We start from the raw sequence: 23,543 nt of genomic DNA, 5'->3' as shown, positions 1-23,543 counted from the left end.
GTGTTTTTCCTGATTCCAGGCAATGGTTTTGCCACGTTTATGCCGCGTTCCTTGCCGTCTTCTCTAAGTCTTCACCCCTGGATGCCTCCGGCACCCTCGGGACCGCTGTCTACTACCTGCTACGTACCCTTAAGTCCTCTCAGTCGCACATCTCAAAGGTAACTCTCACGGCTGCGAGTCACAGAAACGCCAAGAAGACGCGTGCGCTTTTTAGGTCGCCAGTCTGAGCTCACCTTGCCCCGTTTTCGCGCTCTGCCGCATCTCTCGCTAAAAAAGCAACCGGCACTGTCGTCCTATTTCCAGAGGAGCTGGGCATGCTCTTTTCGAGGCCTCCTCTCACCCATTGTCAAAACATTCTGCTGAAGGCAAGGAAGAACCAAGGTCTCCTGCCTCGCTGTGTGACTGCCTTGTTCCTCTGCCTTGCTGACGTCTGCGCCCGACACAGAGCCACGGTCCGCGGCAGCACAAGTTGCGCCGAAGCCCCGCTGTCGTCCGGTTTTCCTTGTTAGTTTTCTCGGCCACCTGAACCTATAATCTCCACGATGCTGAAGAGCGGTGGCGGATTTGAGGAAGTCATCGCCAACCAGCCGTTGGTGATCGACAATGGAACGGGTGTCGTCAAAGCTGGCTTTGCTGGCGAAGACACCCCTAAATGTGTATTTCCTGCCTTGTAAGCGACAGCCACAAGCGCTGGAGTTCCATCTCTTGGCACTGTTCTTGTTTGCATGGCAGCTGTAGTTGTCAATCTAGACACCTGAGGAGACTTCGTACGTGTGTCTTTCTGGGGCGTCGTTTCGATGCACGCGGATCTACGCTTGGTGCATTCGTCGGCAAGGGATCTTGTTTAGGACGTAAAAACTCATACGCTGCGTCTCACTACAGCCCGGTATGCCAAAGAGAACCCCAAACTCTTCCACTGCTTTTGTGAGTATAGAGGCTTCAGTTCGGTCTGTTTCTACAATGCGTATCTTTTCAAGTATGCTCGCGCAAGGCAAAGGAACTTGGATCTGAAACAAAGGAAAACCTCTGCTTCTCTGATTGCTCGTTTGCTTCGTTTTTCGTGTGTCTCGTCAGCGTGGGGCGACCAAAGTTCCAGCGCGTCATGGCAGGCGCCATTGAGGGCGACGTTTTTGTAGGAACGAAGGCAGTACGTTTTCCTTTCTCGACTGTTCTCTCAGGCAATCTGGAAGCTGAATACGCAAGTCTGTCTCTGTCTATTATTCTGTACTGATCCATATCCATATTTTCCATTTCTATGGCTCTGATTCGGTCTACATCTGTATCGCTGTGTATCTGTGTCTCTCTCTACCATGTATCTCTCGTCTCTATTTATGTGTCTGTCTGTGTCTCTGTTCGCTCCACTGAACGACATGCACAGGAAATCACCGAGAGAGTTGTGTACTGCTTGTGTGTCCACTGTTTCGGAGACGAATGGAGTCGATTCCCTGAAAACACGCTGGTTGCGGCTGCATTATTTTCGACAGCGGATTTGATCACGTCTATCTCTACTTCCCCGTCTACGCACCACCCATGGTCCTGTGTATCAGCGTTCTTGAGTTCCAGTACGATGGCTGGCTGACGACCTCCTCACGACTCAAGTGTACCGTTTTTCGCTCCTGCGGGAGCCCTGTCCAGCGTCTGCGACTTGACGGAAATCCTGAACTCGAGTCTTTCGTTAACGTGGAACCCCCAGTCTTCACTCCCCAAGAAACACTCCTACATCGGCATCTTTGCTTCGAACTGCCAGCCCACTGTGGAGAAGTCGTGTGTGTTCTTCCTGGCGGCTGTCCAGAATGGACGGATCGCATTTTTGTGGTGCTGTCACCTGTTGAAGCGTCGCCTCCACGAGCGTTTGAGACGAGAGAGAGCCTCTGGACGGAGCGCAGGGGTCGGACGTGATTCCCTGTGGAGAGGAAGATTTTCGTTTGTTTTCTCTCTCTATCACAGGAACAGCTTCGAGGTCTCCTGAAGCTGAGCTACCCCATGTGCCACGGCATGGTTGACGACTGGCTTGACATGGAGCTCGTCTGGACGCAAGTTTTCTCTGAGATGAAAATCAACTCTGAAGAGGTACTGAATTCGAATCTGCTGTGGACAGGCTTCTCAACGCAGATCGCGACAAGTCAGGCTTGCAGTGTCTGTGCACTTTCTGCCTTTCTGCCTGAATAATCCCCCATTATGCGCGTAAACTGTGACAGAGACTCGCAGTCGCCTCCGTCTTCGGTTGAGGCACTGTCGCGCTCTGTCCTCGGCTTCCACGTCGTCGGCGCTTCATGTGTCCTCTGCTCTATCCTTGGCGGCTTTTTCACATGTGTTTCCTTTCTACAGCATCCCGTCTTGCTGACGGAAAGTGCGTTGAATCCTCGGAAACAGCGTGAGAAAGCAGCAGAGATCTTCTTCGAAACTTTCAACTCGCCTGCCATGTTTGTTTCTGCTCAACCCATTCTGGCTTTGTAAGTCCCCCGAATGCAAACAGTGCAGTTGCGCTTCGACGTGAACCAAGTTTAAAAAAGACTGAAATCAAATCCCAAGAAAATGCCGGTTTTTTCTCTTGCATCTGGACTCTTCTTTGCCATATAATCTGCCCTCGGATGGGCATTTGCTCTCTTTTATCTAGGCGTGTACGTGTTCAAATATACACACATACACAAATATACGTATATATATATATATATATATATATATATTTGTGTATGTATATACACATAGATATGTAAATATTCATATTTCACTCAACAGTTTGCATTATCCGTCTATGTTCTCTGTACCTCATAACTTCACTTCAGGTACTCTAGTGGCCGGACTACAGGAGTTGTTCTGGACAGCGGGGATGGTGTCACTCACGCCGTGCCTGTCTACGAGGGCTTTTCTCTTTCGCATGCAATCATGCGTTCGGACGTCGCCGGCCGAGATATCACGGACTACCTCGCGCTTCTTCTCAGACGCGCAGGTCACATTTTCCATACGTCTGTAAGTGCGCTTGGTCTGCGGGTCGGTTGCTCGCCTTGTTCCAAAACGAACTTTCCGCAGGGCCGTGATCGTGTTTCTGCGCATTTCCTGAGGCTGCAAATACCCTCTTTCGGAACCGACACTCTTCGCCATCTCCACCGCCCCGTTCTGGAACACCCCATCCGTGCTCCAGGTGTACCTACACCCTACGCCAGTGCGCCGCTGGAGGCTAGGAGAGATGCGATCCGCCACGCGTCCTGCGTTAGAAGGTGTCTGCCTTTCATTTTTTTCTCGTGAACGGTTTTCAACGAAGGAGCTGGTCACGAGTTTTTTCTGTCTGGTGTTCTATACCAAGATCGTGTGTATTTTCTCGCTTGGTCCCCCTGTGTAGCCGGTAGAAGCCATCGTGATGTTTTGACGGGCACTTTCTAGGCAGGTGGACGGATTCCGCGTGAAGCGTCTTTGGTGAACAACGCCGCAGAGAAGAGTAAGCCGCGCTCCATTTCAGACGTCACATTGAGTGCATGTCGGTGTCCACTGACTCCAGACCTAGGGTGTTTTCTTCGCCTGCGCAGGCAGAGATGGATGTAGTTCGCACCATCAAGGAGAGCGCTTGCTACATCGCCTTCAACCCCCAGAAAGAAGACGCGCAGGGATTCGACAAAGCCGGAGGCGGGTATCCTTTTCAACTGCCTGACGGCGTCCAGATTCAGGTGGGTGGAGGGGCTGTGAACAGCAAGTGAAAAGAAGAGAGTCGAGCCATTGAAGAAAGGCGAGGTGCTCCCAGAAGAGACTTGTATGGATTTCCTGAGTGTCCTGGAAACGATGTGGACACCGTACTCACACTCGGGCTGGTAAACAAAGACTGCAAGATCTACACCAGCAAACGTCTCTGTGACACTTCCACAGAAGAGGCTTTGGTTTTGATTCTTTGGGCATCCAGAAGGAGAGACGTGAATGTTAACGGGGCTCGGTGCGGTTTGTTTTCTGTGCGGTCTTTGCTAATCGGTGATCCGGCCCTGGGATGGGTCTTCCTCCTAGGCACAGAGGGTGCTCAAATTTCAGGGAACTTCTGCTGCGGCTTTCTGAGGCCGAGCGGATATAATCTCGTGTGTTTTTGCCAGTGTCGCGCGGCGCTACGTCCTGCCTGTCTGCTTCTTCGCAGTGTCACTTCGAGAGACTTGTGATGATCTCTCGTGCCGGAAAATGTGCGACTCGCCTCTACAACCCGGTGCCATCTTCCTGCTGTTTCTGCGGAAGACAGTTGCGTCTTCAATGCTTTTTCTGGGGAGTGTCGTCTCCGAATTTCATCTTTATTCTATTTGGAATGTGCTGCCTGGCTCTCAGATTGCCTCCGAACGCTATCGAGCTCCCGAGATTCTCTTCCACCCTTCTCTCATAGGGCTGGAGTACGCTGGTGAGGTCACACTCGTCGAAGAAACACAGGTTTTTTCTTCGTTGGAAGAGAACTGGAATCACATTTATTCTCCGGGACGTTGCACTGTGAACCCTTGCCCAAAACCAACTGAAGGCACTGTATATACGCTTAATCATACACATATATATATATATGTATATATATGCATATATGAATATGTTAAAGATACTTAGAGTAGTCAGTACTCCTTGACATTAACAATTGTGTTTTTGCGATCTTTCGCTCTCTCAGGCATGCACGAGCTCCTCGTTACGTCCGTCAGCCGCTGTGATCTGGACCTGAGGAGAATGTTGTATTCTCAAATCGTTCTCGCTGGAGGGTCGACGATGTTTCACGGCTTCGGAGATCGGCTGTTGAACGAAGTTCGAAAACTCGCTCCGAAGGACATCAAGGTAAGGCGAAAGCAAAGGCGCTTGAAGTCAAGCGTTTAATCTCTACGCTCCTTCCTAGTCACACAGGAAAATCATACTTGCATGCAGACACATGCACATAATATATATATATATATATATATATATGTCTCTGTACATAGATACACCGGTGTAGATAAATAAATCTAGATAGGTAGATCGACGGGTAGATAGAGTTCACCAGGAAGAAGACATTGCAGTAGCATGGATCTTTGTTTCAACATTTGTGTAGTTGGGAAGAGGCCTTCGCCTTTTTAGAGGAGCAGGTTTTTTTTTCGTCCGCTGCAATTGTCAGATTCGCATTTCTGCCCCTCCGGAGCGCAAGTATTCAACGTGGATTGGAGGTTCGATTCTGGCGTCTCTCGCCACTTTCAAGAAGATGTGGGTTTCAAAGCAGGTAAGGAAGGCGTCTCGGCTGTCTTTTGCGGATAAGCTGGAAAGTTCGATATTTCCTTCTCGAGATCTTCTGCGCGTACGAGCGCTCCTGAAACGTCCGAGGTCGAGGGTCTTCTGCTTCGTGTACGCAGCCGGTCAGCTGCATATGCTGGCGCAGTCTAGGCTTCATCTCATGACAATTAATGGTGTGCAGACACGCTCGTCGTCAAAGAGTGGACATGTCTCTCGGCGTCGCTGGTTCTGCTAGAAGAGGTTCTTTCCTCGGATCACGCACAGACCCTCCTAGAGAACGTACCACAACTCTGGCTTGAAGGCAGCCGACAGCACAACGCGACAGCGGTCCAGTCTCCTCTGTTCGTGCAAAGCGATCCAGGTCACAAACAGCATAAAAACATAAAAATACGGATGTATATATATATATATATATATATGAAGCGAGAGAAAGAGCTAAAAGGCAAATATACATATGTATATATATATATATATAGATTTGTGTGTGCATACATGCATTCGTGTATATATATATATATATATATATTTATATGTGTGATGTGTGTTTGGGTTTCAGGAGTACGAGGAATATGGCGCAGGAATTTTGCATCGGAAGACTCTCTAAGTTTCTGTGAATTCCAGAGACAGTTTCACAGCCCGTTATTTCCGTCAACGTTCAGACGGTTCTACCAGGTCTGCGTCGGAACGCTTGAAGAGAGCTCGAACTCTCATTAGGTCTTTGTTAGGAGAGGACGCGCTTCTTCTTCTCTTGCCTAGGATGTGCCTTCAATCCTTTTCTCTCGTTCCGAGCAAGTGCATGCGTATTCACATGTTGGTTCAAGTGTACGCTGGGTGGAGTGCAGAGAGGGGAATCTGTTTTTCGTCTCGGGGTTTCAGAGTGTCACCTGATTGTTGTTTTCTCTTTTTGCTCGCTCGTGTTCTCTGTCGCGCTTCGCTCTTGAAGTCGAGAGCTCAAAAACAAGACCGACTTTTCCGCGCGCGAAACGAACTCTCTGGAGTCTTCACAGAAATGGAGCAAACAACATTACGCGAGTCGGACACAAGTAAATGCGTATAAATACGTAAATGGATCTCATGTTACATGTACGTACACTTCTGAGCTCCAGAGATACACGCCGGAGACCTGGGGTGGGTCTTGCGTTCAACAAAAGGAAACGTACTGTTTCGGCGAGTCTCACTCTGCTTTCTAGAACACTGTCTCTCACATTTGGTTCGCTTGAGCTCCCTCAACGCCACATCGGTAGACAAAGCTTTTTTTCGCAAGTCTCTCTGCACCGAAGCTGGACGGCCGTTTTATAGACGGGATGCAGACCCCGGCCGCTGCACGATCAAGAGACGCGGAAAACAGGTTCGTCCTGTAGAGAAGCGTCATCGAAAACAGAGACATGGACACTGCGCGTCCCTTTTCGGCGAGAAGGATGCGTTTCTCTCCAGAGATGCGCATACGCGCAGGTCGGCAGAGGAGACGCGCCGATCGCAACAACAGGAACGCAAAACGTTCCTCGCGTTCGGCGTATTCTCCCATCTCTCACGCGGCCTCAAGCAGAGACACTCGCGGGCCTTGCAGTGTTCAAAACTGCGAAGGCAGTCGATTGTGCCGACGTGTACGCACCGCCAGCAAGTCTCGGCGCCTGGAGCGTCAAAGCAAGCGCGAGTGCAGGAAGAATCACTGTCCTCGGGCGCGTGGAACGCGTCTTCGGAAACGCGTACGAAAAGGGAAGAGCCACAGAAGACCGCCCCCTTCTAGCTGTGGGCGCTGCTCTCTGAACTGCATGCATGTACATTCGTGTTCGGAGCGAGGGAAGGTCGCTTTCTCTGTTTCCGCGAGCTGCGACACCTCGCAGATGTCCACTCTCTCTTCGAATCCACGAAAAACGAGTTGGACTTTGATATGCTGGTCAAATATTCTCAGACTCTCCGGTTTTTTTCGTCGCTGCATGCGGCTGTACAGGTCGCCGTGGCGACAGGGTTGCAGGCAGCGCGTTTTCTGCTCTCGACCGAGCATGCAAATAGTACACGAGAGCTACGAAAAAGTTCCGACTGCTCAAGCGCCCGCCCAACATCCCTCATGTTAAACAACACTGAGTCGAGCATGCGCTCTGTCCTCACCACATTTTTCGGTTCGTCTCCGAGACCGAGGAGAACGTTTTTCTCAGACGGAATCGGACGCCAGGCCGTAGGTTGCAGAGAGGCTCTTGATCGGCTGGGAGTCTCTCGAGAGCGGCGCCTGCGTCCCCGCCATCGGCGACTCTGTGGGAGACTCCGTCCGCGGCCCTGCCGCTGTGCCGGGTCTGTGGTCGGTCTCTTCGCTGTCACCCTGGGGGTGTCCGGCGAGGGAAGTCTTTCTTCTGCGCGTCCTCGCACCCGTCGCCTGCAGCATCCAGATGAGGAGGTAGGTGACCACCGACAGGGCGCACAGCAGACTGAGCATGATCGTGAAGCCGCCCTCGTGCTTGACGGAGAACTCGAACATCGCAGTCACGCAGAGCGAGATCACGCCGCCGACTGTGCATGCGAAGCCGCAAAGCTTGCCCAGATGGCACTGAGGAAATGTGTCAGCGACGTAGAAGTACACCTGATTCGTCATCAGCGCCATGTTCAACATGAACATGAAGGAGGCGAGGTACTCGAAGAAAAGGACTTCGGCTTGGTACGCGACGAACGCCGCGACGATCACCAGCGTCCCACAGGTGTTGATCAACAACATGCAAACGATGATGCCGCAGGAGTCCGCAACGAGTCCGGCAAACGGCGGCGCGACAAACACAAAGCCCAGGACGATGTGCAGGAAACGCAGCGTGTGGGGCACCAGGTCCTCGGACGCGTCGTTGAAGTACACGGCCCTGATCAGCGAAATTGTAAAGTACGGGACAACTGGGAGGTACATTGGCGAGCAAATGAAGTCTCGCACGAACGCCCCGCTGTCCACCACGTACGGATGAGTCTTCAGCGTGTCTCGGAGAAAGCCGAGCCGCCCTCGACAGGTGCGTGGATAATGCCGCAGACTCGGAGCCCTTTCAACCGAAGTCGCGGACGCCATCGAGTAAGAAGAGAGCGCAGAAGACGGACGACGGCTGTACACAAGTGCTCCGCTTCCGAGCCGCTCTTCTCGGCTGTCTGTACACCTCAGACCCGCGGGTGCCTGGCGAGTGGAAAACGCGCTGCTGTTCGCGCTCATCCTTCTCGGAGCACTTGCAAGACTCAGAGAGACCCCCGATTTGCCTGCGTCTTTCTCTTTCTCTGCACCTGCCTCGCCACCAGAAACCTTCTCCCCGGCATACCCGACATTCAGTCTCGAATCCTTCCTGCCGACCCCGCCACATCCTTCACCTCTCGATCCAGCGTGCTCGGCAGCCTCGAGGAATCGCGTCGTCGAGTCTTTCGTTCCGTTCTCGTCTCCACTCTCGCGCACCGCCGCTGCCTTATCCTCGAGGCCCCCACCGCCGTCGCCTCTGCCTGCCAGCTCCCGAATGGAGATTTTCCTCGGCACTTCTGCACTTGTTCGCCGTTCTTCGTCTTCCACCCGTTCTCTCAAAGATCTCCCGCGCTCCTCGCGGTCTTCGCGGCTTTCTCCGAGCACCGCTGGCGGCCCCACGAGCGAGGACTCTCCGCTTATAAGCCGGACGGCGACGGCGGCGGCGGCGAGCGCGCCCTCTGCTGCCGCGCCGCGACCTGCGAACTGACCCAGATGCTGCTCGAGGAGTCTCTGTTCGTCGCTCAAGTCTGCAGAGAGCTCTCCGACCAAGCCGCCCTCCGGGAATCCCTCACTGCCCCTGCATGCCCGACACCGCAGGGCCAACTGGCCTGCAGAGTGTCCGCTGAGTCCCCGACGCGCCCCGATGTAGGGAGACCCCACCGAGCCAGTCTCCGTGGCGCAGACGCGGTTCGCGGCTGAGAAACTCTCTTCCTCGTGAAGTCTCTCTGGTGGCAGAGACTCGGTCTCCGGCGCCAGCGGCCGCCCGCAGGACGCGCAGCAGACCCCCGCGGAGCTGCGGCGAATGGAGAAACTCGCGAGGTCGGAGGAGGACCTGCCCAAGGCGGACAGAGACGCGTCTCTGTGTGGGGAGTCTCCGAAGGGCGTGTCTCCGTGTGGAGCGGCGGGGACTTTGGAAGCCTTTGGAAAAGGTTTCCAGGGCGCGTAGACGAGTGCGATGAGGACAGCGGGGAGGAGACCCAGCAAGCCGAAGCCGAGCATGACCGCGAGGTGGGGAAACGAGTCGACGAGGCTGTCGAGGACCACCGGGGTCATGTAGGACAGGGCTCGCATCGCCACAACCACAGCCATGACTGCGTTCTCGTGGCCAGGAAAGAGCGCGGCGACAGACAGTGTGCCGTAGAAGGCCATGTCGATCCCGAGACCGAAGAGGACGAAGCCGGGGACGAGCACTTGAACTGCCTCCGTGGAGACAGCAATCAACAGCCAACCTGAGAGCATGAGGGAGGAGCCGAGGAGCGAGGCGACCTTCGGGCCAAGCACATCCATCACCAGGCCTCCGAAGAAGGAGAAGCCGTAGTCCGCCGCCGCACACACCGTGAACAAGTGACCGACGCGCAGCCGCTGCTGGACGCAGGTGTCGTGCTGCGGGTGGACGTACACCAGAGACGTCGGGTCGGTCTCGGCCGCGTCGCACTCCCAGCTGTATGCGCCGCTGCGGAAGAGCACTTGGCGTAGGGGCGCCCAGTTCAGGTACAGCGGGCCGATCAGCACCGAGTAGAGCGAGATGAAGAAGAGGTAATGCCACCGAGTACGCGAGAAGACCTTCCGGAGACAGCCCCAGAAACACCCTAGGACGACGGCGCGAGCCGCGGAAGCAGGAGGCGCCTCCTCGACGAAGCTCGAGCTCTTGCCGCCTTTGCCGCGCGCGGCGAGAAAACGGGGGGACAGCGAAGCAGGCGACGTGTCTCCGCGGTCGCCCTGCGAGAGAGTGGAACCGACGGGGTCCTCGCTGCGCGCGGCGGCCTCCATCGTCGGCGGCGCGCTCGGTGCACAGCCTGAAAAAGCGACCGGCCCAGGCGATCTCTCTGCATTGGCGAGAGGAGACGAAACGACAGTTGGCGAGACGGGGGGCACAGAAGCGAGTCCAGAGACTGCAGGGCAGTCAGGCTCGCACCCCATGCTGGCAGAGGTCACAGACTGAAAGGCTCCAGTCGCGAAGAAGGGAGAGATGGACAGGAGACAGGAGAAGAGAGACAAAAGAAAGAAAATGAAGCGGTACGGGCGACACGCGGCGTTAGAACGAGAAGGAAGGCCTCCTAAAAAAAGTTAGACTCACGAACACAAGGGCCCAAACACAGCGAGGGACGAGTTGGCGAAGGTTCTGCGCAAAAAAGGGAAAGCAAAAAGAGCGCGAGTCTCACCGGACACAAAAGACACCACAAATCGAGGAGTGCATGGGACTCCTGCGCTAAAAGAGACAGTGCCCCGGGCAGCTGAGCAGCCTCCATGTCTCTCTTTTTACAGAGAAAACCTTTAAAGGAAACCTAGCCCTCATCTCTGAAAAGCGTTCCAGAAGAAGAAAGCCGAAGTCATTCCCAGTGAGCGTGTCAGAGGGAAGAAACGCGGAAAACAACACAGTGCGAACCTGTTGTGGTGCCGACACACGCCACACAGACGACAGGGGGGTGTCTCGTCTAGAGAATGGTGCTCCGGAGAGACCGGAAAGTTGAATAATCGAAGGGGACAAGCAAGGGAAACGCGAACGAAACCTCACAAAACGTCCAGAGAGAGAAGGACGGCGTCGGAAAAAAAACGACGCGGACGGCTTTTCAAGGGTAGCGGAAAAAAGGAGAAAAGAAGACCGGAGACAGGAGGATGTCGGAAGCGTACACTGTACACGAAAGGAAGGCGAAAGCCCGTTCAAAAGAGGGGATCGGGTCTGCAAAAGCGGAGGTTTCTTTCGATAAAAAGGAATTCCAAAAAACATAGAGTGCCGCCGCATTTACAACCGTCCCGCTACTCGCTGGAGAAAGACTAAAAACGCTCGTGTTATCGACCTTCCCGAGTGCACGTGTCGGCTCGAAAAACGATCCTGTCTTTGAAGGCGATTTTTCTTCGCCTGCGTTGAGTGGTTCAGCTGTTTCAACCCCTCTTTCCTCGACAGAAAAAAGAAGAACCGACCGAGACCTTCTCGCCGAAAGTGGTGGGACCGGTTCGTTGAAGAAAAATCCGAGTCCAGAATTGCACGTACAGTGGAAACGCGCGTGCAACTGGACACCGGGCGCCGAAAACGCTTTCGTCGACAAGCGTTGGAAAAAGAATTCCTGGCAGCCCTACAGTTCCAGTTGCAGGAAACCACAGAGGAGATGTTTGAATGATGTGCAAAAAGGAGACAATCTTCGTTTCAGCGGTCGCGAATCGGTTCCCCAAAGTCCTGCGCGCCACAAAGGGCGACACACACGGTGTCGGAATATAAACGCGAGGGCGGGCGTTTGCCTGAGGTTTTCTTCAGCTGGCACTGCAGCCACACACAGGAAAAAAACTGTGGCTGGAAAGCGCTTCCTTTCATAAAGCCTGGCCTGCTAGACAGCCAAAGACACGGGGAGTCTCCGGATGTGTTAGTGTGTCTCTGACGTCTCACATCGATACAAACAGTTCGTACTCAACATTTCCAACGCTTCTCGGCGAAGGGATAATGAAGAGAAAAGCCGAACTCACCGCAGCCCACAGATCTGCTGTTCATGTAGTAAAAAGGACCACCCTTGTCGGTACGTAATGTCTCAAATATCTCAGGTGCTTGCAAGGATAGTAATCATTTGATGCCGTAATGCGTAGACCTTCGACTATCTTCAGCAGTTGGAGGATGGCAATCACAAATGTCACAGCCGACAAGTCAAAAAGCACGCCTTTAGGTGTCGCGGTTGTTCTGTCTACATCCTTCGGCGAAACGCCGCGGCCAACGCCGTTCCCAGAAAGGGAGTCAAGGATTTTTGAGCAGACGATTTCAAGAGTCTCCGCAGCAACGGAACAACAAAGAAAACAAGCAAGAGAAAGTGGCGAGATACCGAAATCAGTGCACTGTTTCAGTCTAAACCCGTGTCAGACAGTTGCCTACCTGTAGAAACCCCTGGTGAGCTATTTCGAACAAGGCGGTTTGACAGACTTCTTCAAATCGTTTCGCTAGCTGTGCCGACCGCTTGCTTCGCTGCATAGAAAAGCAAACATCTGATACAAAAGAGAAAGACAGGCCGAAGACGGAAACCGTAGTTGCGTCAACGGTGAGTCAATACGGCGCAGCCGTTTCTAGGAGTTTGTCTTTATGGACTTTTTTCGCCGTTCCTCTGAATAACGGTTCGGCGTTTTGCGACTGTCTGTGTAGCACTTTGACTCATGAACTTTGAATCAATGACCTATCTAGGAATTCAGCTCTTTTTTACGAGGAGTGGCAACATAATTGCGAGCTTTTTCGTGGGTGTTTGTCGCCTTTCCTCACACACTCGAACTTGGATATCCGGTGAACAAAGAAGGTAACTATTCAACTACCCCGTAGAAACCTCGTTCATTGAGTAGTCTCTTACATTACCGACTGACCTGCGGGATGAGTTTGCTAGCGTTTTGCGGTCCGTTAGAGAAGCAGCTGCCTGTCTTTCACTGTGCGGAATAAAATCGTCGTCGTGTGGCAGCTGTTGAGTCGTTATGCCTCTCGACTCTTAAGACAGCCGACGACGTCGACGAAACGATGACGCCCTCTCACTGCGAAAACGAAAACTGTGGTAAACAATCAAGACGAAAAAACCTTCACAGATGGACATTCCCCTTTCGGCATTTATCACGGTCAACACGAAATGGTGACGCTAGCATTTCCATCTAGAGCAGCTCGCATTCGCCTCTCACTGTCAACAGATCACTTTGGAGTGTGACCTGGAGGTTCAGGTCAGCAGCGTGTATCTCACTTACTGTACGCCATAGGAAATTAGTAGGTACCAGCGTACCACGCTTGAACGACAAATTGCCGGCTTTGGGTGCAGTCACTTTCAAAACATTACCGTTCCCAAACGATCGTACATCGGCTACCTTTACATTTTCCCAAAAACAGTTTACCGTTTACGAAGACTTCCTACTTTACAATGTTTTATTTTATCGGGGTGCTTCTGTGTGTATCAAACTTCCACGTCCTGACTTGAAGTGATTGTTTCCTCTTACTGCAGCAATGGACAACGCGTGGACTAACTTATGTCTGTCGGAAAACGCAATGTGACGGATATCCCGGGACCAGATTGCTTATTCAGATGCAATATAAACGATTTGCCTGTCATGAACATTCATACAACTCTGCGGGATCTGACTACACTGGATACTCTGGGGTCCTACGGATTCGATTTGCGCTACACAGCTCTGGATAGCGGACCATTTGTACACAGACATATCCACTTCCAGTGTGACAATTACAACACACGGCCTAGCTTTGGTGTCTTTGTTCGTATTGACGCCTTTATCTGTAGGCTGCGGTACATGCAACACTCTTAGCTGCCTTAAGTAGCACACAGTGGTGGTGGTGGTTGGTGGTGTTCAGCAGTAATACAGAGATTTGTTATCTGCATCTCATAACTGGAAGCAAAATCGGTTTCCCAAGTAACTAAGTGTCGCTTGAGACTCGCTTGTTTTGTTTCACAGATCTGCAAAAAGCTGCTTCCAGCCGCACCACAAAGTCGTTTTCTTATAGCAAGTTTGCAGGGGAAAGTAGAGGCCTGCTTGGAGGTTCTGTCAACGTATTTCGTGTGAACACAGATTCTTCGCCTTATTTAGGCATCTGATCTTATGTGTTCTTGGCTAGGCCTAAAGTGATTGTCTCACTTATTCCACGTATTCATGCAGTACTTTCAAGCATTATGCCAAAAATGTCCCCAAATTCCCTTGATTATCTGTTACACTGCTGAGCAGAAAGACCGAGAAGATGTAGAAGAAGTAAGAAGACGACGAGGTAGAAGAAGACGAATTGGAGAAACCACAGAGTCCTTTCCCCCATTTTCTTACTGAATTCGACATTACGTACGGGCGTAGGCGACAGCGACACATGACCTGAAACTGAATATTCATTTTCTCCAGAGGGGCTCCTGAAGCTACTAATACTGGTATGTTTGGAGAATACTCGACTCCTGTATGATTCGTGGCTTTGGTTTGTCAAACGGTTTCGTGTTGAATTGCTATCAGTGCCCTACGAGCGAAACGTCGGACCGAACCGAGTGTTACAGAGTCCGATATCGCCCTAAAAACGTAAGGGTATACACAGAGAAAAGTTGGCCGATTGACAGCCACGTTCATAGCCGCTTATCATTTCGTTACATCCTTTCTTTCCTTTTCCATCAAACTGCTCTTGTGGACTTGCGAATCCGCAACCAGCCTGGCGTAGCACATGAACATGTCTCGTCACAAACTTGCCCCCCCTCGTCCGCCCTGAAGTTCTTCACGGTTCTGCCTCTGCCACTTTTTCGGTGTCTGGTATCTCGAGTGTGTATGGTCTCAATCGTCGTCGAAGTTCAGCACACATTCGCCGTTACACTTTTCTTTAAGTCTATTAAAGGCGTTGGCTCTCGTCTTTTCGAAAGACAACTGCTTATTCGACTTGAACTATCCCCCTGTGGACGCCTAAGACCGTTCTTCATTGTGTACCCTCGTACGACGTGTGCTTAGCCCTATCAGAAGTAAAACCTGGAGCGACCAATCCGGTTAAAACTATGTTTCCAACTCTTAGTGAGAACCTAGGGGAAAGTGTCGAAAGCCCGCTCGTTTCCCTCCACATTGTCGTTCCTCGTTCGTCGGCCGGCAACACAGTCTTAGCGTTGAGCCGCGTGCATGCACAGTTCTTCTTTTCTCCCCGTCTGTTTTTTTGGTATTTGTGCAATTCTCCGAGGAAAAACGTGTCAAAGTCGAACGCTCTCGCGATGACTCTCGCACTCTTCTGCGGCTCGGCTGCCGGGCTGCTTCCCAGGAACGTTTCGCGGCTGCGTGTGGACAGCAAAGCCTTACCCTCGAGTTTTCTCTCGTGGCTGCCGACGTCGGCGACGCCGCGAACTCCTGAGATCAAACACACAAAAAGGCCCTCGTTGAAACATCCCCACGCACGAGCAGAAGGACGCGAGCAAGAAAACGTCTCCAGCCTTCTCTTGCGGTCGCTTGCAAGCGGGAGTGTCGTCTCCCTCTGTCTTTCTCTGTGTACTCGAAGCCCAGCGACTTCCTTGTCGAGTTTCTCCGGAGTTTCTGCACTCAACAGAGGGTATTTCTCGAGGACAATGGCGACACAAAGTTCCCTGTTCGACGGTGTCCAAGAGGCACCCCCGGACCCCATTCTCGGACTGGAAGTCGCGTTCAGGGCAGACCAAGACCCAAGAAAAGTGAACCTCGGCATCGGAGCCTACCGAACAGATGACGGAAAACCCTACGTTTTCAGGTACTTTTGTCTTTTTCAACTTTCAAAGGAAAGCGTGAGATCAGTGCCAAGCTAAGCAAGCCAGCTCGGGTGCAGTCGACCTCCATCTGAAAAGCGCAACGTCCGTCCGAGGCGCAAGCTTTGTCTCCTTGGAAATTCAACTTGCAACGCGTGACGGACGACGTACAAGAATGCATGCCGTAAAACGCCACTACTACTACAACACCAATTTCAATCGGACTGCTGTACAAATGAATACTTATCAAAATATGCAGAAAGGCAGATATGTGTACAAGCGCATGTACACGTGCATAACACACAAAGGTGATATATATATATATATATATATATGTATATATATGTATATATATGTATATATATGTATATATATATATATGTACAATTATTCCATCTGTGTTTATTTCGGAATCGTTATGCATGTGTCGGATACGCGAGACCGCGCAGCGTCCTACGCGACAGTGCACTGTCTTGTCTTTGTGAGAGAAATTGGAGGCAACGCCGTGAAAAAGTCACTCCACATCGGATATGTTCTCGGCGTAGACTGTGGATAGGCGACTGACGAGTACCTCGTTCGAACTGTTTCGAATTCAGGGACTGCATGAGTTTGGAGGAGGCTTCTTGCCGCAAAGTTCATCCTTCTGTGTTAGCTGGAGACATGTCTGTTTCGCTCTTTTCAATAAGGCCGAGGCATCGCTGTCCGACTGCACCATCACGTAGAGGTCCTTTCTTTTCTTCTGTGTAGGCATTGTCCTGTGGCTGCCTGTCTAAGCATGAGAAATCGCTTTTTCTCTCTGACGTCTCCTTTCTGGCGCGGCTGTTTTTGTGTGCTTTTGTTCCTTCTCTCTCCAAGATGTGTCAGACAAGTAGAGCAGGAGATGGCTGCGGATCCGAACCTGTACAAGGAGTACCTTCCGATCGACGGCCTCCCGGAGCTGAAGAAGGTAACGCGCTGTCATACACACGAGCGGTGCGCTTTCCAGCGACGTCGTTGCCCTTCTCTCCGAGCGAAGTGGCAGGACTCTCGACGACATTCTGGAAATAGAGAAAGTCTCGCAAAAGAAAAACTACTGCCTCACCGCAGAAGAGAAAGGCATCTCTATCCGGTCAAGCTGGCGACCTGCGATGGATCTTGAGGCGTCTTGTGTCCGCTCTGAACAAGTACCAAGTCAGCGTTTTTGCCGTCCATGCGCGGCCTCGACCACCCACAGCTTTTCACGGATGGCAGTTCCACCTGAATGCTCCAGTTTCTCAAACGGCATGCCGCAGAGGCCTTGCCATGTGTAACCTGTGGAACTCAGCGCAGCGTCTCGCTGTAGGTGCCGCGCGCGGTCGCCATTCCAACGCTTGACGAAGATGTTCACTTCAGGACCTTGCGACAGCCAGGTTCTTCCCCATCGATTGTCGCAGAGCATTTTCTTGTAGAAGGTGTAGTCACGCGTCCCCCAGAGGAGGGGGGACAGCTTTTGCGTCTCTCTGCGGCTACTGCTTGTGCAGGTCCATACTTGCTAGGCAACTGTATCGCTTCGAGTGCATGCATTTCTCTCGGTTCTGCCGGAACTGTTTACACTCGTTCACCTCTACTTCACCGCCGCACTGTGCAAACAAAGAATCAGGTGTCACTCTGTCTCTCCTTGCCTCCAGCAAACACAGGAACTCCTCTTTGGTGAAGACAGTTCTGCAATAGCAGAAGAACGCATTTGCTCGGCTCAAGTTCTGTCAGGGACAGGAGGCTTGCGCGTTGCCGGAGAATTCCTTCGATACTTCTTGCCGCATTGCAAGGTGAGGAGTAACTGCTTTGTTGAAGCGCTGAAACGCGTCTCTGGAGCACTTTGGCGTCTCGCATCCACAGGATTTTCATGAGCGTTTCTCCCGCTCTCTATCACCGTCCAACTAGCTCTGACAACTCTGCATTTCTGGCGACGCCGTCAAGCCAAGAAGCGTCGCACGGGGTATGGTAACAGAGAAAAACAAAGTGGAGACATCGCTTTCGAAGAATCCGTATGTCAGTGGTAGACGAAGCTCACTCTTTGTTCTGCACTCCCCGGACAGCTCGGTGCACATGCAGGCATTCTTTGCAGCGACTCTCGAAAGCTTGCAGTCGCAGGAGAAGCAGGGACAGTCGAGCAGCGAAGCACCCGTACCCGGAATAGGGGCGCCTCGCGCGTTCGGAGGTAGTTGAGTAGGATATTCGCCTCTTGTATGGAACTGTACACATCCAGGGGAGCAATATGTCGCATGAGAACCTGAGGCCGTCAAGCGAATCCTTCTCGGGAGGTTCGTCCCGCTCAGTCCAGACCTGTCTCGAATTCCGAACTGACTGTCTGCGTTGTTTCTGGATACGAAAACCTTCGTCTGAACGAGTGTCTGTCTGCGTCGCTGAACACATAGATAGGTACATGCATGCATGTAGTTTTATCTGTGCACAGAGTTTTGCAAGCAGAGCTCGTGAAGGTTGTATTCGTCTTTGGCTGGATTCGTCGATTCGAGCATGCTCAAGTGTATGGTACGCTGAGAATTCACGCAACCGAATTCTTCGTCAAAGTACACGCGTTGGAAGAGGTTGTAGTTTTCACTTCGTTACTTCACTTGTCGCATTCTTCTTCGTCCGCAGTGCCACAAAGCGGACTCGAGGCTGACGCTCCAATGGGGCTTCTCTCCATGCTCAGGTTCCTTGAATCGCTTTTTCAGCGAGCGAGAAGTCTTTGCTGCTCTGGTCGTTTCGGCCGGATCTCGCTGGAGAAAAACAAGGTGAATTTCAACTTGAGCAGAACAACAGAACTCCCACAAGTAGAGAGGCTCTCAGGTGTCTGTTCCGGGGTGTATGTACAGACCGTATACATGAGCGAACCGACTTGGCCAAACCACCCGAACATCTTCAAGAAGGCGGGACTCGAGGTGGCAACTTACCCTTACTGGAATCCAGTGAGCAAAAAAATGTTCTCTGTGTCACGCAGCACGTCCAAGCGTTCGCTTAGAAACGAAATCCGAAACAACTCGAGAAAACGCCCGTTCTGTGACTGTAGTCGACACTGGACACCGGCCTGTTTGTGCGATTCCAGCTAGGTGGATGTCAGTTTTAGCCCCGTTTCGGGACTGAGGTCTCTAGACAGTTCGGTGACTTTGCTATCTTAATTTGCGTTTGCATGCGCCACATTGTGGTCAGTGTCTGCACATCCTGGCGGTATGTACCTCCGTAGATCTTTGTAAAGGTACGATGCGTCTTGTGTATTTGCGTGCGAAGGTATCTTCCGATGTTCACATCAACACCACGTTGTTTACTCTTCACTTCGCACTAAACATCGATCTTACAGCAGAGCCGTTTGCAAGAGTCGAAAAAAACGCCAGACTTTCTGTTTGAGCACTGCGTGAGCACGCGGCGTACTTCGGTGCATGTTCCAGTGACTGGTGAATACTCGTAGCGAATGGCCGGTGCGTATCGAACGCATTGGACTAGTCTTCTTGAAGGGGAGGATTTTGACACAGAGAACGCAGCATCATTCCGCGCGCAGTGTGCACGCGTCGTGCATCTCGAACTCCAGCAGATTTCTCAGTGAAGAAGAATCCGATTTAATTGAAACAAGTTGCGGCTGAACTTTCGACGGGGAGGTGGACTGCGTTTCGCGTTTTGCGTCTCAGGCCACGAAAGGTGTCGATTTCGAAAACATGAAGAAGACACTGGAGAGTGCTGCTCCGTACTCAGTTCTCCTCCTCCACGCTTGCGCCCACAATCCCACGGGTAAGAGGGGCAAGGAGGAAGAAACGCCGACAAAGAGACGTTTCGTCAATTAAATGAGATCAACGCCGTTGAACAAGCCGTTCAAAAGTCTTCCATACACGCATTACATTCTAACATGTCTTTGAGGAAAGAGAAGAGAACTTTACCACGTTTCCGCTTGCGTAACTGCTCCTTCCTGGACGCTACATGCGCGCTATCATCATGACTTGATCTACACATGCATATATTATACACATACACATGCATATATTATACACATACACATGCGTATATTTGTATATGTATATATAGATAGATATGCTTACGCGCCAGGGGCAGGTGTTTTTATCAATGATGAACTGGTTGAGTCTATCCATAAATGAGTGAACAAGTTAAAAAAGGATATTTCGAGGACAGATAGCTCACGAGTTGTCACACGAGGACTACAACCTTAGCGCTCTGCACCGTGTACCGCCGCCTTCGTATGCGCGTTTGTGCCCGTGACCGTTGCGACCGTTTCTTCTACGTTAATATCAAGAGGTGAGTGAGACCGTGTCGGTTTCGTTCCGCCAGTTTCTTCGAAATTACATGGAGTTTCTAAAGCAAACTAGACTCCGCCGAGTTGCTTCGTCTAGGAACTCTTGCTCGGTCCTGCGTCGCTACCTGTCCTCAAGAAATGGATGAACGTCTCGCCGTTGTTGAAAGAGTTTTCCTTGCATGGATACATGTGGGCATAAACACAGTCTGCTTCTCTGCTTGCGAGACGCAAAGAGAGGAGCTGGCGTCACCATAGACTCTGTTCTCCATTACATTGTAAATAGTCGGGAACAACCCATTTCAGTTGGTTTTCTTGGAAGTCTGTTTCTATTTCTGAAGCGGCTCCGCTGCGCCAGAAAATTAAAATATTCCAGCCTCAGAGAAGCGAAGACCTTCAACTGGTGAAGCATCGTACATGGGAAAATCATGAGTCCTTCGGCGCATTCGCAGGGAGTGTCCGACTTCTTTCGAGTTCCCTTTTGGCTATCGGTTTCTGTTTCAGGAGTAGATCTAAATGAGGCCCAGTGGCGAGAAATCATGGATCTCTGCAAGCGCAAAAGGCTCGTGCCGATGATCGACAATGCCTACCAAGGCTACGCGAGCGGGGATTTGCAGCGCGACAGTTTCAGCTCGCGTCTGTTCTGCAACGAGGGCAACATGGAACTGTTCGTCTGCCAGTCGTTCGCCAAGAACATGGGGCTCTATGGCGAACGCATAGGCATGCTCCACATTGTCAGTCAGAATGCCTCGAAACAAAGAAATCAGGAACAGTAGAACGAAGGGGAAGAAGGCCTGCACAAGCCAGCATGCTGTGTCGGTCCTCGCGGGCCTCTGGGATGCGTCTGCCGTTGCATCTACCGACTCGGGTGTACATTTGAGTACTTAGCATACTCTTGCGCAGCCTGTGAAAGGGAGATTCGTTCGCCATGATGGAGGCAGGAGGGAACAGAAAGGCGCCGGACTTGCGTTGCTTCTGACGAACGGAAAGAACGTCACGACAGACGAAAGCCACCGCAAAGACGTTGCCAACATTGCTGAACTGAGCTTTCCAAATGTGTCTCGATAAACAGATATCTATATATTAGATAGATAGGTAGATACGTAGATAGATCGATACGTATATAGGAAGACAAATTGATTCACGTATGTGTAAATGTACACATACGTGCAGATATGTTTATGGAGAGAGAGATATAGAGAGATAAACACACGTATAGACAGAGAAAGACAAATGTGGTTAGAGAGAGACAGGCTGATATAGATAGCTACGTAGGCATATATCGATCTAGATAGACTGGTGTAGATATAGATACAGATGGATAGACAGATATAGTTGCCGATATCTGTGTATTGTTTTTGTTGGTTTGGCCGATTTATATATGCTTTGGCCGGCGAAGGCGGCGTTCGTTGAATAAAAGGTGCATCCGGCGATGTTACAGTAAATCACGATGCATGTATGTGGCGCACACGAGCGTGCATGCGCCGTGGGTCCTTTTCTGAATTGTATGTGTGTCTCTCTACAGGTATGCGCGAACGCAGAACGAGCAAAAGTTGTTTTGAGTCAAGTGAAAAAAATTATTCGGCCCATGTACAGCAGCCCACCGTTGCACGGGGCGCGCATCGTCAGTCGAGTTCTGGGAGATCCGAACATGAAAGCGGCCTGGATGTCGGAACTGAAGGAACTTGCAGGTCGAATCCAGAGTGTACGGAGTGCGTTGCGGAGTGGTCTAGAGGCGAAGCAGACGCCAGGAACGTGGAGACACATCACAGAGCAAATTGGAATGTTCTCCTACACTGGCCTCTCCCGTAGGTTTCCAAGGTCCAGAGACGCGAGTCTGGATACTCGTAGGACTTCAGCGGCGAGGCAGAAACGCGTTCGCCTGGACTGGCGGGGCTATCTTTCAGAGTCCATGCGTGCGGTGTAGAGATGAGGCTTTTGGAGCAATTGTAGTTTAGCGAAGCAGTGCCTTTGGAATGCGTATTCGTGTGTTTAAAAAGGGAAGAGAGTCTTAAAAGGAACAATGCAGAAGTAACCGAGCAAAGAAAGGGACGCGTTAGGACAGCGGTTCACGTTGAAGTCGATCACTGTGTTTCAAGTGTCAAGAGTCAATCAAGCACTGTAATGTGTGTGCTCGATGTGCGTTAAACATGTGGCTTCCGCTGCCAGCAAAATAACAACTGAAGCTAGTCTCCCTGTTATCCATGATACACTGGATTACTGGATTTTTAAATTCCGATAAACCACCCTTTTCTGGGGCTGCATCGCGGATCCCAGTCTTCGGCGTGTGCGAGCCACCTCCGCGCGCAGGTGGTTTTTCGTCCCCAAATCGGTAGACATGAAAACAACGTTCGCTTTTCTCTGTCGCGGTGTCGCTTCCAGGAGAACAAGCTGAACGGATGACAAAGCACTGGCACGTGTACATGATGAACAACGGCCGCATTAGTCTGGTGAGCTGAAATGGGTCAAGACATTTTTCTTAACAGTGTTCATGTTCGTTGGCGAGGGGTCTCAGTATCGGTACCCTGCCGATGTCTCCAGACAAATGTGCGTAACCGGTTAGACTTGCGCAGACGGACTTCGGAGTTGTAGCCCCGTTGCCCGGGCTTCTCACTGGTGCAAGCCACTGGTAACGCCGGGGAAAACTCTCGTCTACGAGATGTGCATGCGAAAAGTATGTTTCTTGCATGCTACGCGTCATATAGGGCTTACTGATATCACTCGGATTAACACCGAGAGAAAGCCACTACTGAACTGCTTTCGAGACTCAACATCGTGCACACTCCGTGCGGCTGTTCTTTTCTGCAGGCGGGTCTCACCCAGGCTAATTTGCCGTATGTGGTCGAGGCGATAGACGAGGTGGTGCGGGCAGTTCCTGCAAGCTAATCGAGCATGGAGATGCCGTGAAAAAAAAACATGTGTGTGGAGAGGACAGATTGATCGTGATACCCAGAGTAATGTGTGGCTTTGCTTGCTATCCTCCGGACATAGTGGGCGGATCTGGCTCTCCTGCTTGCGTCTGAATATATATATATATATATACATGTTAAATATGTATATATATATATATATATACATGCATAGAGCGCCCGTGGTTCTATGTCTGCATGTGCATTCCGAGTTAAGACCAGTGAACAGCGTATCGTGGTGATTCGCTGAGAGGAAGATGTAGACAGATGCATGCGGGGGTATGTATCAGCGTGCATCTGTCGTTTAGGTTTTACGTCTTGCAGAGACTCCCAGATGTTTCTGTGGTGTCATTTGCCTTTTTTACGCGTACGCGGGGGCAAGCGGCTAGAGCCGCATGTGTCCGTACTTCTCGTAGGGGGTTTGCGCTCCACTCTGCCAGAGTGCCTCATCTCTGCAGTCCGGCGACAACAATGTTGTGTTCGATGGTTGGCAGTCAGTCTTACCTCACACATTCCCTTCGCGACCCCAGTTGGGTTTCACGAGGCTTTGGCATTCCGTCCTACACATGCGTGCAACTCAGTTGGTGTGTGGCTCCCGCGTCTTGCGGCTGGGTATGGCGGTTTGGAGTTTAACGCGTGGAAGCTCGGGGCTTCTCACGGAAACCTTCTACCGTCAGTGAAATGGGAAACGATCTATAATACAAATCGCTGGATGTCGTCACATAGCCCCCACATCAGGAAACAAACATGTTCTTCGTCAGAAAAGGAAAACCCCAGGCTTCCCCACCGAGAAG

At 51.5% G+C, this 23,543-nt stretch overlaps 4 protein-coding genes across 4 annotated transcripts; 3 read left to right on the top strand and 1 right to left on the bottom strand.

Annotated features, from left to right (window-relative positions):
* Nucleotides 1-542: 542 nt before the first annotated feature.
* On the top strand, nt 543-6,227 carry ARP1 (actin-related protein ARP1; the record flags this gene model as incomplete). The annotated part of the gene is made up of 10 exons (XM_002367168.1): nt 543-670; nt 1,075-1,147; nt 1,948-2,070; nt 2,329-2,453; nt 2,787-2,970; nt 3,525-3,662; nt 4,297-4,366; nt 4,619-4,779; nt 5,093-5,194; nt 5,762-6,227. The coding sequence occupies 10 exons, from the start codon at nt 543-545 to the stop codon at nt 5,807-5,809; spliced, it is 1,152 nt and encodes a 383-aa protein (XP_002367209.1). The 3' UTR covers nt 5,810-6,227.
* On the bottom strand, nt 6,047-11,415 carry TGME49_248610 (hypothetical protein). The gene has a single exon (XM_002367166.2). It carries the CDS (start codon nt 10,319-10,321, stop codon nt 7,358-7,360), a length of 2,964 nt encoding a protein of 987 aa, XP_002367207.1. The 5' UTR covers nt 10,322-11,415; the 3' UTR covers nt 6,047-7,357.
* Nucleotides 6,320-7,336, top strand: TGME49_248620 (hypothetical protein). Its single transcript, XM_002367167.2, has one exon. It carries the CDS (start codon nt 6,591-6,593, stop codon nt 7,278-7,280), a length of 690 nt encoding a protein of 229 aa, XP_002367208.1. The 5' UTR covers nt 6,320-6,590; the 3' UTR covers nt 7,281-7,336.
* A 3,203-nt stretch (nt 11,416-14,618) lies between the features above and the next one.
* On the top strand, nt 14,619-23,469 carry TGME49_248600 (aspartate aminotransferase). The gene is made up of 9 exons (XM_002367165.2): nt 14,619-15,590; nt 16,441-16,531; nt 17,232-17,369; nt 18,420-18,512; nt 19,227-19,326; nt 20,345-20,574; nt 21,366-21,648; nt 22,223-22,290; nt 22,649-23,469. The coding sequence occupies exons 1-9, from the start codon at nt 14,878-14,880 to the stop codon at nt 22,724-22,726; spliced, it is 1,794 nt and encodes a 597-aa protein (XP_002367206.2). The 5' UTR covers nt 14,619-14,877; the 3' UTR covers nt 22,727-23,469.
* The last annotated feature ends 74 nt before the right edge of the window (nt 23,470-23,543 follow it).

This window comes from Toxoplasma gondii, chromosome XII, assembly GCF_000006565.2.
Source record: "Toxoplasma gondii ME49 chromosome XII, whole genome shotgun sequence".
In the NCBI taxonomy this organism is placed as follows: Eukaryota; Apicomplexa; class Conoidasida; order Eucoccidiorida; family Sarcocystidae; genus Toxoplasma; species Toxoplasma gondii.
Note: the sequence above shows the minus strand (reverse complement) of the source record. Positions and strands in the feature narration are given on the sequence as shown.